General features: G+C 44.0%; 1 protein-coding gene across 5 annotated transcripts in view; it reads right to left on the minus strand.

Moving 5' to 3' along the window:
* Positions 1–12,624, minus strand: part of Slc41a2 (solute carrier family 41 member 2) — a 103,793-nt gene that overhangs the window by 68,754 nt on the left and 22,415 nt on the right. For all 5 annotated transcript variants that reach the window (XM_021174397.2, XM_029482529.1, XM_029482530.1 and 2 more), the window contains 3 exons: positions 11,566–11,673; positions 2,565–2,636; positions 717–861 (listed from right to left, as the gene is read on the minus strand). In XM_021174397.2, the coding sequence (XP_021030056.1) occupies positions 717–861; positions 2,565–2,636; positions 11,566–11,673 (325 nt within the window). The remainder of the gene's footprint in view (positions 1–716; positions 862–2,564; positions 2,637–11,565; positions 11,674–12,624) is intronic.

Below are 12,624 nucleotides of genomic sequence, written 5' to 3' on the forward strand. Positions count from 1 at the left end.
GCAATTGTGAGCTGCCTTCACCCTGGGCTGTAGTCACAGGCAATTGTGAGCTGCCTTCACCCTGGGCTGTAGTCACAGGCAATTGTGAGCTGCCTCATTTAGGTTCTGGGAACTGAACTAAGTTCCTCTAGCAGCATGGAAGTACCCTCAACCAAACATTTAAATGAGGGATTGCTTTTGAAACTAAGAATCCCTGGAATGCTTGTGACAAGCCAGAAAGTCCCCTGTGTGACTTCCAGGAAAGCATTTCTTAACTCTTAAAGTGCAGTATTCTTATTGAAAACTGAGTCAGAACATCTACCTATGGCCAAGGGGCCGAGCTCAAAAAGCCTGTCCTCCACTGTGTTTGTAAATAATGAAACAAACAAAATAAATCAGGTGGTGGTGCACGCCTTTAATCCCAGTACTCAGGAGGCAGAAGGTGGCAGACCTCTGTGAGGCTGAGGCTAGCCTGGTCTACAGAGCTAGTTCCAGCACAGCCAGGGCTGTATACAAAGAACTCAAGTAGATGGATGGATGGATGGATGGGTGGATGGATAGGTAGATAGGTAGATGAGACAGAGGAATAGATTTGAACTAAGGCTCTTTAAAGTTTATGTGGAAATGTTCTGCCATTTTCATCATGAACAAATATTTTAAAAGCTGCCATCATGGGAAATCAATCCTTTTATTGAAATGTCAAGAACTGCCAAGCCGACCTTCACAGATCCCCTTACCCTGCAGTAGAGATGCGATGAAGGCCGTTGCCACACTGCTGGAGCACAGAAGGATGGAATGGCTGAGGTAATACTTCCCTTCTGGAATCCAGCCCAGTATGATGGCTGCCACAGCTGCTAAAAAGCCAACCACTGTGGCCTGAACCTAAAAACATTTTTGTAAAATCCAGATTAGTAATTTTTAAAACATTAAACTATCATTAGTTAATCATTACATTCAAGATCATTAGGGTGCTGGGTATGGTTTTACTGAACTGCTTTCATTTTGAAGAGGCTCCTGGATTTTAGTTTTATTACCACTTAAGACAGTGGGTTTTCCAAATGCCCTGACCTGTGTCAACAGGCATGGAATGAGGGGTCACTTCTTTTTTGTTTTGTTTTTGAGATAGAGTCTCTCTGTGTAGTCCTGGATGGTCTGGAACTCACCATGTAGACAGAGCTGAACTCAAACTCTCACAGATGTACCTCCTGATGTGGGTGCTGAGCACCAAACTCCAGCACTCATAGGGAGCAGAGAGTGCTCTCACCTGCTGAGCCATCTCTCCAGCCCCTCCAAGCCTGTCCTTAAGTACTCTATATCCAGCTCCTCACAAGTGTCGCTGGTGCGCTTCAGGGAGAAGATAACTTCCCCTAGTTCAGCCCTCAGCCCCCATCTTCTCTTCTTCCCTTTCTCAGTGGTAACTGCTCCGACCTGACCTCGCTAGAGGGTATCTGCTGTTTCCTGTTCATCACGTGTCCTTGGGGGAGTAAACCAAACATGTTGGCAACCAGAGTCAGCAAATTCCTAGCCATCTCTGGCAACCATCCTAACCCAGTTACAGGAAAGAGTGGCAAGGGAGGGACTGCCAGAAGCTGGCATGGGGACTGTTACAATGACCTGTGTGGATCGCCCAGGACAGGTTCGTGTTCACAGCTTAAGACTGTTCAGTGCTTAAATCCATATATTCTCAACTTTTTAGCTTGTTATAGTGCCCTATTTATCTATAAATATTTGGAAGGTCTTGGTTTTGTTTTGCTGTTGTTACAGGGAACATTTTGTACGCTAGGCAAGTAGTCTCCATCTGATGTACATCCCTGTTCGTAAATGTTCTTACCACCCCTGCTTAGATTTCTACAAGGTCAAGCTGAAATGTTCTTAGAGTTTTCTAAGGATTAGGAAGGGGAGAAGGGGCTTATTGGAAGAGGTGTGTCACTGGGAGAGGACTTTGAAGTTTCAAAAGCCTTTACCAGGCCCAGGCTCTGAGTCTCTGTCTTTCTCTCTGTCTCTTGTCTCTATCTGTATGTCTCTGTCTGTTTCTTTCTCTCCCTTCCCCCACCTCTGTGTTTGTGTGTGTATGTCTGTCTTCCTCTCTCTCTCTTTCTTTCTCTCTCTTTCTCTCTGTCTGTCTGTGTGTCTGTCTGTCACTGCATGCTGCTGATCATGATATAACGCTCTCAACTACTGCTCAAGCACCATGCCTGTCTGCTTCCAGTCATAATACCAGACTCTAAACTGTAAGCGAGCCCCCAGTTAAACATATTCTGTTAAAAGAGTTGGTCATGGTGTCTTTTCACAGCAACGGAACAGTAATTAAGGCAGTACTTAAACAACAAAGTCTTAAATAGTATAAGTATCAGTACAAAGGCTAGCTCTATTGCAGTTATAGGGTTTTTCCATGTCTTTCAGTATTTGTATACTTTTTTTACATTTGGAAGAAAATAATCAGTTTCTAGAAATAAAATAACTTTCAAAGGTCCTGGGTATCAATCAATTGATTCCATTAGCTTTTGGGGGTACTGAGTTAGACTTTGATGTCTTGAATGGTAGGCTTCACATCCAAGCTCTGTGAATAAGCACCCACCACTTACCTGTTTTAAAGCCAAGTTGCCAATGATTAGATTCCACTTCTCAATGGGTGAGTCCATCTTCCCAACATTTACCTGTGAAGAGGATATACTTTTATGATCCGCTCTGCTGTCTGCTTCATTTAAACAGAACCCAAAGTACACAACACATCTCTAGTAATACTCCTGCTGTGTGCAGCCTGTGCTCAGAACAAGTCCCAGCTCACCATCGGCCTGCTGCGTGACACCCCGCTTGGTCAAGATGGGGAAATAGGTTCTTAGGTGACAAGTTAGTCATCCACCTGCTGGAGGACAGTGCCACCTGTCATCCTCACGCCAAGTTTGCTATACTGAGGCCCAATAGAAAGAGTGGTAGACAAACCCAGAGACTATTGCATATGCCAGCAAGATTTTGATGAAGGGATCCTGGTATGGCTGTCTCGTATGAGGCTATGCCAGTGCCTGGCAAATAAAGAAGTGGATGCTCACAGTCATCAATAAGACAGAACACAGGGCCTCCAATGGAGAAGCTAGAGGAAGCACCAAAGGAGCTGAAGCGGTCTGCAACCCTATAGGTGGAACAACAATATGAACTAACCAGTACCCCCCAGAGCTTGTGTCTCTAGCTGCATATGTAGCAGAAGATGGTCTAGTCGGCCATCACTGGGAAGAGAGGCCCCTTGGTATTGCAAACTTTATATGCCCTAATACAGGGGAACACCAGGGCCAAGAAGTGGGAGTGGGTGGGTAGGGGAGCAGGGTGGGGGGAGGGTATAGGGAACTTTCAGGATAGCATTTGAAATTTGAAATGTATATAAAGAAAATATCTAATTAAAAAATGTGCTAAAGAAAAAAAGAAAGAAAGAAAGAAAGAAAGAAAGAAAGAAAGAAAGAAAGAAAGAAAGAAAGAGTGAGTTGTGAGCTGTTGGCACATAATTCCCTGGCATAAAATTAACATAACCAAAGAGTTACTGCCAGAGAGTAGGATATAAACAAATCATTCACATTTGAGTCGTGAGTGTGACTCTTAGCAGTAAGAGCTCAGTAGGTTCACAGACTCCATTGCATACCTCCAATTATCAAAACATACATACAGCTTTCTGGTAAATGGAGGGATACTTTCCAAAATAAGATTAGGACTCACATACTCTTCTGCTCTGCAATACAGATAATTCTCTTTCTCAACTACTTGGATTAAAAAATAAAAATCACCCAAATGTGCCAAGTTTTTCTAACGTCGTAATTTGAAAAGCAATGGACAATCATTAGCAAGACACACATGCACGAAATTTATAAATCTAGTACATTGAGTTAGACTTTGCTTATTCTTCATCTTCTCATGGGAGACTTTCAACTGTTATAAAAACATCTGCGGCCTGCAATACGGCTTAGTGGTGAAGGCGCTCACTGTTCAAGACTGGCAACCTGAGTTTGATTCCTGGAAGTCACACAGTGGAGAAGGAAACAGCTCCCGCAAGCTGTCCTGACCTCACACCCACACACGGTATGTGCGTGCTCACGCATCCACATACATGCATACACTCAATACATATTTTAAAGCTTTTTAAAAATGTTTCACAAGGTCAAGTAAAGGAGATACAGCACACTAGGCTCTGGCTCAATCTCCAGCGCCACGGAAACACATGATGTTGTCGTTTACAGGAAGATTTACCCACGGCTGAACCGGAGCTGTCTCAGTGGCAACAGGGCAGTGGATTAAGCGTCACATCAAGATGCCATCTATTCAATTTAGAAAACATATTCTACTCTGCAATCTCCTTCTGGACTTGAGACTCAAAGTATCCAGCTAATGCAAATACCGAGGTTTCTCGGTGCTTTACAACAATTATGCATGCTGTTTTTATAGTCACATTTACTAAACCGGACAATAACTATTGATTTCATCGTGTTTGTAGCTCGAGCAATCTGGAGCTCCACTCGATTGAGCAATGATTAAGGAGTGAATCTAGCGTGGATTTAGAGCTCCAGAGGCAGGCAGACATTAGTGCTTCCATCTCAGTAACTATTAGAAAGATGTCAATAGCTATAGTTAACAATCTGCAATGACTCCAAAAGAAGTCTGAGCCAGAAGACCTCCTCAGCTGTTAATATGCAGCAGAGGCTCACATGCACCAGGGTCCACCGAGACCGAGGCTGGCACAGCGTAGCATGAGATACTGACTTAGGGATTCAGGCCAGATTCACTTGGTACCATCACTGCCGACCTCTCCCTGTAGGCAGGGAACTACAGTCCACAGCTCCTGTCCATACAAACATTCAGGTTACTGCATGATGGGAATTACTTAATGTGAATGGGTGGGGGGACATGAATTCTGGAAGACAGACAGAAATAGTGGGCATGGAAACATTCCCTTGCCAAGGTTACACAGCTCTCTTTCCTGCCCCAGTGCTTACATTGTTTCTCCAATCATCCTCCCCCACACACACACACACACCCTTCACTTTTCCACCCTCGTATTACCACAAGCCCACGAACAACACGCAGTTGATGAGGTCAGAGATCTTAGAGAAGAATCTACTGCTGGCACTTTCCTAAGCAAGGTTAATTCCTAACTGCACTCAAAACGGTACCCTTCTGGTAGGTACGCCTCAGCCCTTGTCAAAAAAGATTCTTTTATGCTGGGATAGATAAAAGAGCACTGTTGCTTTTCCAGAGGACAAGGGTTCAGTTCCCAGCACCTACACGGTAGCTCACAGCTGTCTGCATTTGCAGTTCCAGGGAATTCTTCTGGTCTCTGCCTTACCAGACACACTCATAGTACATAGACATACGGGCACATAAATAAAAAGAAGACAATTTGGCAGCAGAGACCAGTATAGGAAAATACCACTGTTCAAAATGCAGAGAGTAGCTACACTAAGGGCTCAGGGACCATCAAAGAAGAGGAGGTGAAAAGGTTACAAGAACCAAGGGACCAAGGTGTCTGCTGTAAAACTGTGTCTTCAAGCCATGACACCCCTGAGATATCAACAATCTGGCTGCCCAAATAAGATCAGAACAATTCTAATAGCAGCTGCCATCCCAGTGCGGATGGGGCAGGTCTCGTGGGGCCTCACTCTTGGATGAAGAGATACAGGCAGATAACTGCTGAGAGAGGAAAAGCGAGTCTTTCCCAGGGATGAGTCTCTTGGCTGGTCCTGCAGTACCAAGTGGTCAGCCCTAGAAGCATGCACATCCAGGCAGCACTGAAGGGATTCAGTACGTTGTGTTTCTGTATATGTAACAACAATGGTTAGGGAAGAGGAGGCCGTGCGTGAATCTGGGAGAAGGCATGAATGGGGCAGATATGGGAGGGAATAAGGAAGAAAAAGGAAGGAGGAGATATGTAATCATATATTGATTATATATTCTTAAACCTTCTAATTATGAAAAAGAGCAAATAAGAAGAAATAGAAACAAGTAGGAGGCAAAGCAATGTCTGTGAGCGAGCAGGCGAATGGAGAGCGTGGCTGGGTGCCTAGAAAAGGTGGGGTTCTGGAAGTTCCTAAGAAGCCACTAACTTGGGCTGGAGAGATGGCTCAGAGGTTAAGAGCACTGACTGCTCTTCTGAAGGTCCTGAGTTCAAATCCCAGCAACCACATGGTGGCTCACAACCATCTGTAATGAGATCTGACACCCTCTTCTGGAGTGTCTGAAGACAGCTACAGTGTACTCACATACAATAAATAAATCTTTTAAAAAGAGAAGAAGAAGCCGCCACTAACCTGAAACTGCATTACTGCCAACGACCTAAGAACACACACACTCAGCCTCGCACACTTGCACACACTCAGCCTCGCACACTTGAGTCCACTCCCCTGGGTAAAGACCATGCACTACAGCTCACTGCCACCTACCAACCTGCCTGTCCTTTTACCCTTTCCTGGTAACTAGCTTTTACCTCCAATCTTGGAGGAGTCTACTGTCCCATCTCTGTAACTCATCACTCAATTTTGTCATTCTCCTGCACCTCCTAGATCCCATCAACTTCACCACATCTACTAACAATCCAAATAAGCACCATGTTTTCCCTAAGTCACAGTGACAGACTGGTCTCTTTGCCCCAACAACACAGACAGTCTGTTAAAGATGTCTATAAGCTCACATCACGTGAGCCTGTGCTCAAAGCCTTCCAAGGGGCCCTAACTCACAAGCAGTCAAAGACCATACAACAGACCGCACAGCCTTCTGCCTGCTGGGCCCCTGGCTAGCTCTCCACCTTCGTCTTTTGGATTTCACCACTCTCATCTTTCTCCAACCCCATGGCCTCTCAAACCTTCATGTATACTGTACAAACCTTTGGAGAGCTTATGTAATTGTTTTAGGTTAATCTTATTTCGCGCAAGTGTTTTACTTCATGTACGTATATCCTCCACATAGGCGCAGTGCTCAAAGAAGTCAGAAGAGGGCGGCATAGTCCCCTGAACCTGGAATTACAGACAGTTGTAAATCACCAGGTGGGTGCCGGGAACTTATCACAGATGCTCTGCGAGAGCAGCAAGTGCTTGGGCCTGCTGAGCCATCTCTCCAGTCCCTAGAGGGTTTATTTTAAAACAAATTACTGGTTGTATGTTGGTTCAGTAGTCCTGGAATGATTCCAAAGATTTCCACTTCTAACAGGCTGCTGGTGCTGGCATTAAAAGACCACACTTTAAGAAACACCCATCTTAGCTCAACAGGCAGTGGTGATACACGACTTTAATCCCAGCACTTGGGAGGCAGAGGCAGGGGGAGCTCCAAGTTCAAGGATTGCCTGGTTTACAGAGAGTTGCAGGACAGCCAGGTCTACACAGAGAAACCTGTTTCAAAAATCCAGAACAGAGAGCCTGAATTCAGTTCCCGTACCCACATCAGGCAAATGGGGCACCCTGGCTGGCTGGCAAGGGCACCTCCACACATACAGCTGTAAGGAAGGAGTATCCACCTAGCATATGAACCACACACACTCTAGCCTCCACCCTTCATTGTCTGGAATGTCCCTATCTCAGCCTCAGATCCTCGCTTTATCTCATTTACCTTAGCAGTATATGATTATCAGTACGGACAGAATCCATTCTCATTCTCTCCACCCCTCTGTTGCCCCTCCCCCAGGGTCCCACCTTGTTGGGAATTCACTGGGTAGACCAGGATGACCTTGAATTCACAGGGATCTTGCCCCTGCCCCTGCCCCTGCCCCCACCTCCAAGAAGCCCCACCTTTTTGCACAGTTCTCAGTCCACAGGGGATAGTAACTCCAGTCCTACCTCCCAAAGAGATGCTCTGAACTAGGAACCCCAGTGACGGGTTTCCTCCTAGTGCTGGGCTTCTACACCATTTTGAAACTCTCCTCTCTAAAATATGAATGGAAAACATGATCTATACAGACCCATGAGGAAGATACTCAACACAAAACAGATACTAGAGCAGAGTTTAAAAAAAATTATTAAGGCTGAATCAGGTGTGATTCGGCAATCCCTGCATGCAGGAAGCAGGGACAGAAGACAACAACAAGTGCCAGGCCAGCCTGGTCTACAGAGTGAGTTCCAAGTTAGCCATGGCTATACAGTGAGACCCTGACTGTCTTAGTTAGAGCTTCTGTTGCTGTGATGAAACACCATAACCAAAGCAACTTGGAGAAGAAAGGGCTTATTTGGCTTTCACTTCTATATCATTGAAGAAAGTCAAGTCGGGAACTCAAACAGGGCAAGAACTTGAAGGCCTGCTCATGCAGAGGCCATGGAGGGGTGCTGCCTATTGGCTCTATTCCCCATGGCTTGCCTAGCCTGCTTCCTTATGAAACCCAAGACCACCAGCCCAGGGACGGTACCGTGCACAATGGACCGGGCCCTCCCCCATCAATCACTAATTAAGAAAAATGCCCTTACGGCTGGATCTTATGGAGGTATTATCTCAGTCAATAACTCCTTTCAGCTAATTCTAGGTTGTATTGAGTTAACATAATGCTAGCCAGCACGCTGTCTCAATAGACGTCCCCCAAAAGATTAGATTCACCTTTATGAGACTTAATGTCAACATGTGGATTAAAGATGACAGGTCTTATTTAAAATATAGTCTTTTTAAACTGGAGTTCCCACAGTGTGACCTATTTCAAAAGAGAATGACATAATCTATTACGAGTCTAAGCAAACGCTGGACGAGGCTCAAGAACGACAGCTGCATTGAGAACAATGTTCTTTGAGGTAACTGAACCAAAATTTCACTATTCCTGGCAATGGCGTCATGGTGTTTAAATGCTTGTATGCTTAGCTGTATTTATCAGAACAAAGTCCATTTTGCAACAAGGGACACCGAAGCCACCTTTTCATTCCTGTCCAGTAGAGTTCTCCTCCTCAAATGCTTCCACCACTGCCTCAGTTTCTCCTGGAAGTTGCCTCCTGGACTCAGGTGTGGGTGATGGTCATGTCTGTCCACTAACTCTCAAAACTACAGGAAAGCCACATACGCTTTTGTTTTTCCTTCTTAAGGCTGGGGGTATACCCAACACATTGCATCTGGATGCCAAATGATCAAGAACCAAAATCCAAATTCAGCATCACAGTAGATGTCATCGTTCAATAAGAAGGTACTGGAATAATCAATAAGTATAAAATTTAAATTTTAAACATCAAGATCTCACAATTAGATTTTTTTTTTCAAGAACGTGTGTGTGTGTTGGAGGGTATATGCACGGAGTTTGTGTGTTTGCAGGGGAACATGCACATTGTGTGCACATGCATTAGTGGCCAGGGAACACCTTAAGATGTGATTCCCCAGGTGTCATCCTCAGGTTTTTAGACAAGGTGTCTCTCTGGTCTACGACTGACCGACTAGGCTGGACTGGCTGGCCAGGGAGACTCAGGGCTTCCCCTGCCTCTGCTACCCCAGGACTGGAATCACACGCACTCACTACCTCAGATCATATACAGGTCCTCACACCTGCATGGCAGCCACTCTGCCCACTGAGCTATCTTCCCAGCCCCATCTCTTATTTTTCTAAGAGTTTTAAATATATTTATCACATCACATTATCACTTGAGAAAAAGGTACCCTTACACTTTGAATTTGAATATATAATACAGGAAGCTGCTTTCTTTTCTTTTCTTTTCTTTTCTTTTCTTTTCTTTTCTTTTCTTTTCTTTTTTTGGTTCCCTGAGTTTCTTTGTGTAGTGGCTCTAGCTGTCCTGGAACTCACACTGTAGACCAAGCTGCCCTTGAATTCAGAGAGATCCACCTGCCTCTGCCTCCCCAGTGCTGGGGTTAAATACATGGGCCACCACTCCCTGCGTGGGCTTTCAGATTTTAGGATGATTTTTTAAAGTTTCTAAGTCTAGATAATCTTAAACTATGTAAATATATGTCATGAGTCTTCACTGTATTCTTGTCCCAGCACAACTGTTGAGGAAAACCCATCTTAGCATGGTGGAACACAGCCAGGATTTATAGAAGCAAACAGGTGCCTCTGCAGGCCATTCTGGTTCAGGGAACAAGTGAAGTCATGCTTGGTAGAGAGCAGTACATGGACTGCCTTAAGTAAGCCACTAGACAGATCAGTAAGTCAGTATCTAACGGTTGGTCTGCTCTGACTCAGTCTTACTTCAGAGCTGTGTCTGCTTTATGCCTCTACTGTCATTCACTTATCATAATTGTTAAGTCAGGCATGATGGTGCACACCTTCGATCTCAGCACGTGGAATGCAGAGACAGGGCATCTCTGTGAGCTTGAGACCAGTTCAGGCTATACACTGAGTTCCAGGCCAGCCAGGGCTACAGAGTGACACCTTATCTCAAATACACACACACATACATATATATACATATATGTGTGTGTATGTGTATGTATGTATATGTGTATGTATGTATATATGTGTGTATGTATATTTTATATATACCAATGTATATATATATATATATATACACACAAATACCTATGTATATACACATACACATATATACACATATACATATATAACACACACATATATATTATATAAATGTGTCTATAATATATAGTATATATTATATATTATATATCATATATAAATATGTGTGTTTATAATATATTATATATTTTATGTGTACATACAATAGTATATATTTATGGTATTTATAATTTCTATAATATACATATTATATATTATTTATATCTATAATATTATGTATAATATATTATAATATGTTATGTATAATAAATATATAATGTATTTATATATGTATATATATTCAACATTACTTATTTATGTATAAATGTTTGCCTATATGCATGCATATAACAAGCTTGGTGCCAGGAGGCCAGAAGACAACATCTTCTTTCCTGGAACTGGAGTTACAGACAGTTGTGAACTGCTATGTGGTGGGATTGCATGCAAGTAAGTGCTCTAAACCTCTGAGCCGCCTCTCTCCAGCTCCTGTCATAACACTCTCTATAATGATAGACCATTATAGCATGTTAAACATCCAATAATGGGTTATAAATCAAACTACGGGGTTCTATAATATCAAAGGAGATAGCTATGTGCAGGGTGGTGCATGTCTTTAATCCCAGCAGAAGGAGTCAGAAGCAGGAGGATCTCCAAGTTCAGGGCCAGTCTTTTCTACATAGCAAGTCTGAAACCCTGTCTGATAAAACAGCACTAGCTAATGCAGTATAAATATGGATCCACTGATATGAACAGATGAGCCATATATGATAGGTACGATTATAAAAGAGAATACAAAGGATTCTCGCTCTACTTTCAACTCAGCCGACCTCAGACCCATACACTCTTAGATCTGCCCACCCCAAGTACTACACACTAATAATACCTGCTAGTGCAGCCTGGCAGCAAAGGAGGCAAACGTACTGTGGCTTCTGATAAGGGGAAGCAGGTCCATCTCCTCTGGTGAGAGGATACCAAGATCTCCCAGGGCACCGTCAGTCAAAGCTATCTCGTGTAACTCTGAGGCTGGGAAACTTACCAGACAGGAAACCAACCTTCTTGTCACACAAACTCTTCCATGTGGAGAGAAATAAGTAACACACATAATAGGAAATAGGAAAAAAACTTACTGCAGTGGATAATCGAGAAGCCAGCGTCATTTCCAAGTTTCCTTTAAGACCAAGAAGCGCGGGGACCAAAATGAAGACTTCTGTCACATTTTTGAACACCTCCCAGTGCTGTAAAACAAAGCAATGGCTTCCCTCAGCACAGGACCCTTCTAAAGACAGAGGTGGAGTTTATTCTCAACTTCCCTTCCTTTTGTTCTTGGCACTGCTATGGAGACAGTGTCCCACCATGTGGCCCTAGGTGGCCTGAAAGTCACTGTGTAGACCAGGCTAGCCTCAAATTCAGAGCCCTGTCTGCTTCGGCCTCCTGGGTGCCTAGGATTAAAGGCTGGGGACAGCACCCAGGCTACTTCCCGGTTTTAAAGCACAGCACAGGTTATCTCATCAGTGAATGTGTTCTTGAATCACCACACCCTCCTGAGATCAGGATCTGAGGACTTTAGACAACTCCATTGGCGTTGGTTCAATATCTGACATCACTATGCCCCACTCTACAGCTAACACCAATAGCTACAACTAAGCCTGACGTCCTGGTCCTCCTAAAATTTACTTTCTCACACTTTTTTTTTTTGGAAGTCCTCAAGATGAAGTCCACAGCCTATCACATGTGAGACAAACTCTCTACCACTGAGCTGCATACCAGCCCTTGAGTTTTGAAAGCAGCTCAGGCTGGCCATTAACTCACTAAGGTAGCCTAGGCCAGCCTTAAGCATGTGAGCTTCATGTCTCTGTATCCCAAATGCTAGATGCCAGGCATGCACCACAACGCCCAGTTTCTTTACCATTTCATAATGGCAGAGTTCATGTCCCTAATGGTTAAGAACTCAGCTGTGGGACTTCCTTATCTGGACTGGAGTCTGGGTTCTAACACTAGTTACAACAATCTCACACACACACAAAAAGTTACACTGTTGTTATTACAGTTACAGATAAGGATATAAAGATCTGAAGAGGCACAGGTACATTCCCAAGGTCAAAAGGAGAGAGAGAGAGAGAAGGAGAAGAAAGAAGAGGAAGAGGAAGAGGAAGAGGAAGAGGAAGAGGAAGAGGGGAAGAGGAGGG

The sequence above is a fragment of the Mus caroli genome, chromosome 10, assembly GCF_900094665.2.
Source record: "Mus caroli chromosome 10, CAROLI_EIJ_v1.1, whole genome shotgun sequence".
In the NCBI taxonomy this organism is placed as follows: domain Eukaryota; kingdom Metazoa; phylum Chordata; class Mammalia; order Rodentia; family Muridae; genus Mus; species Mus caroli.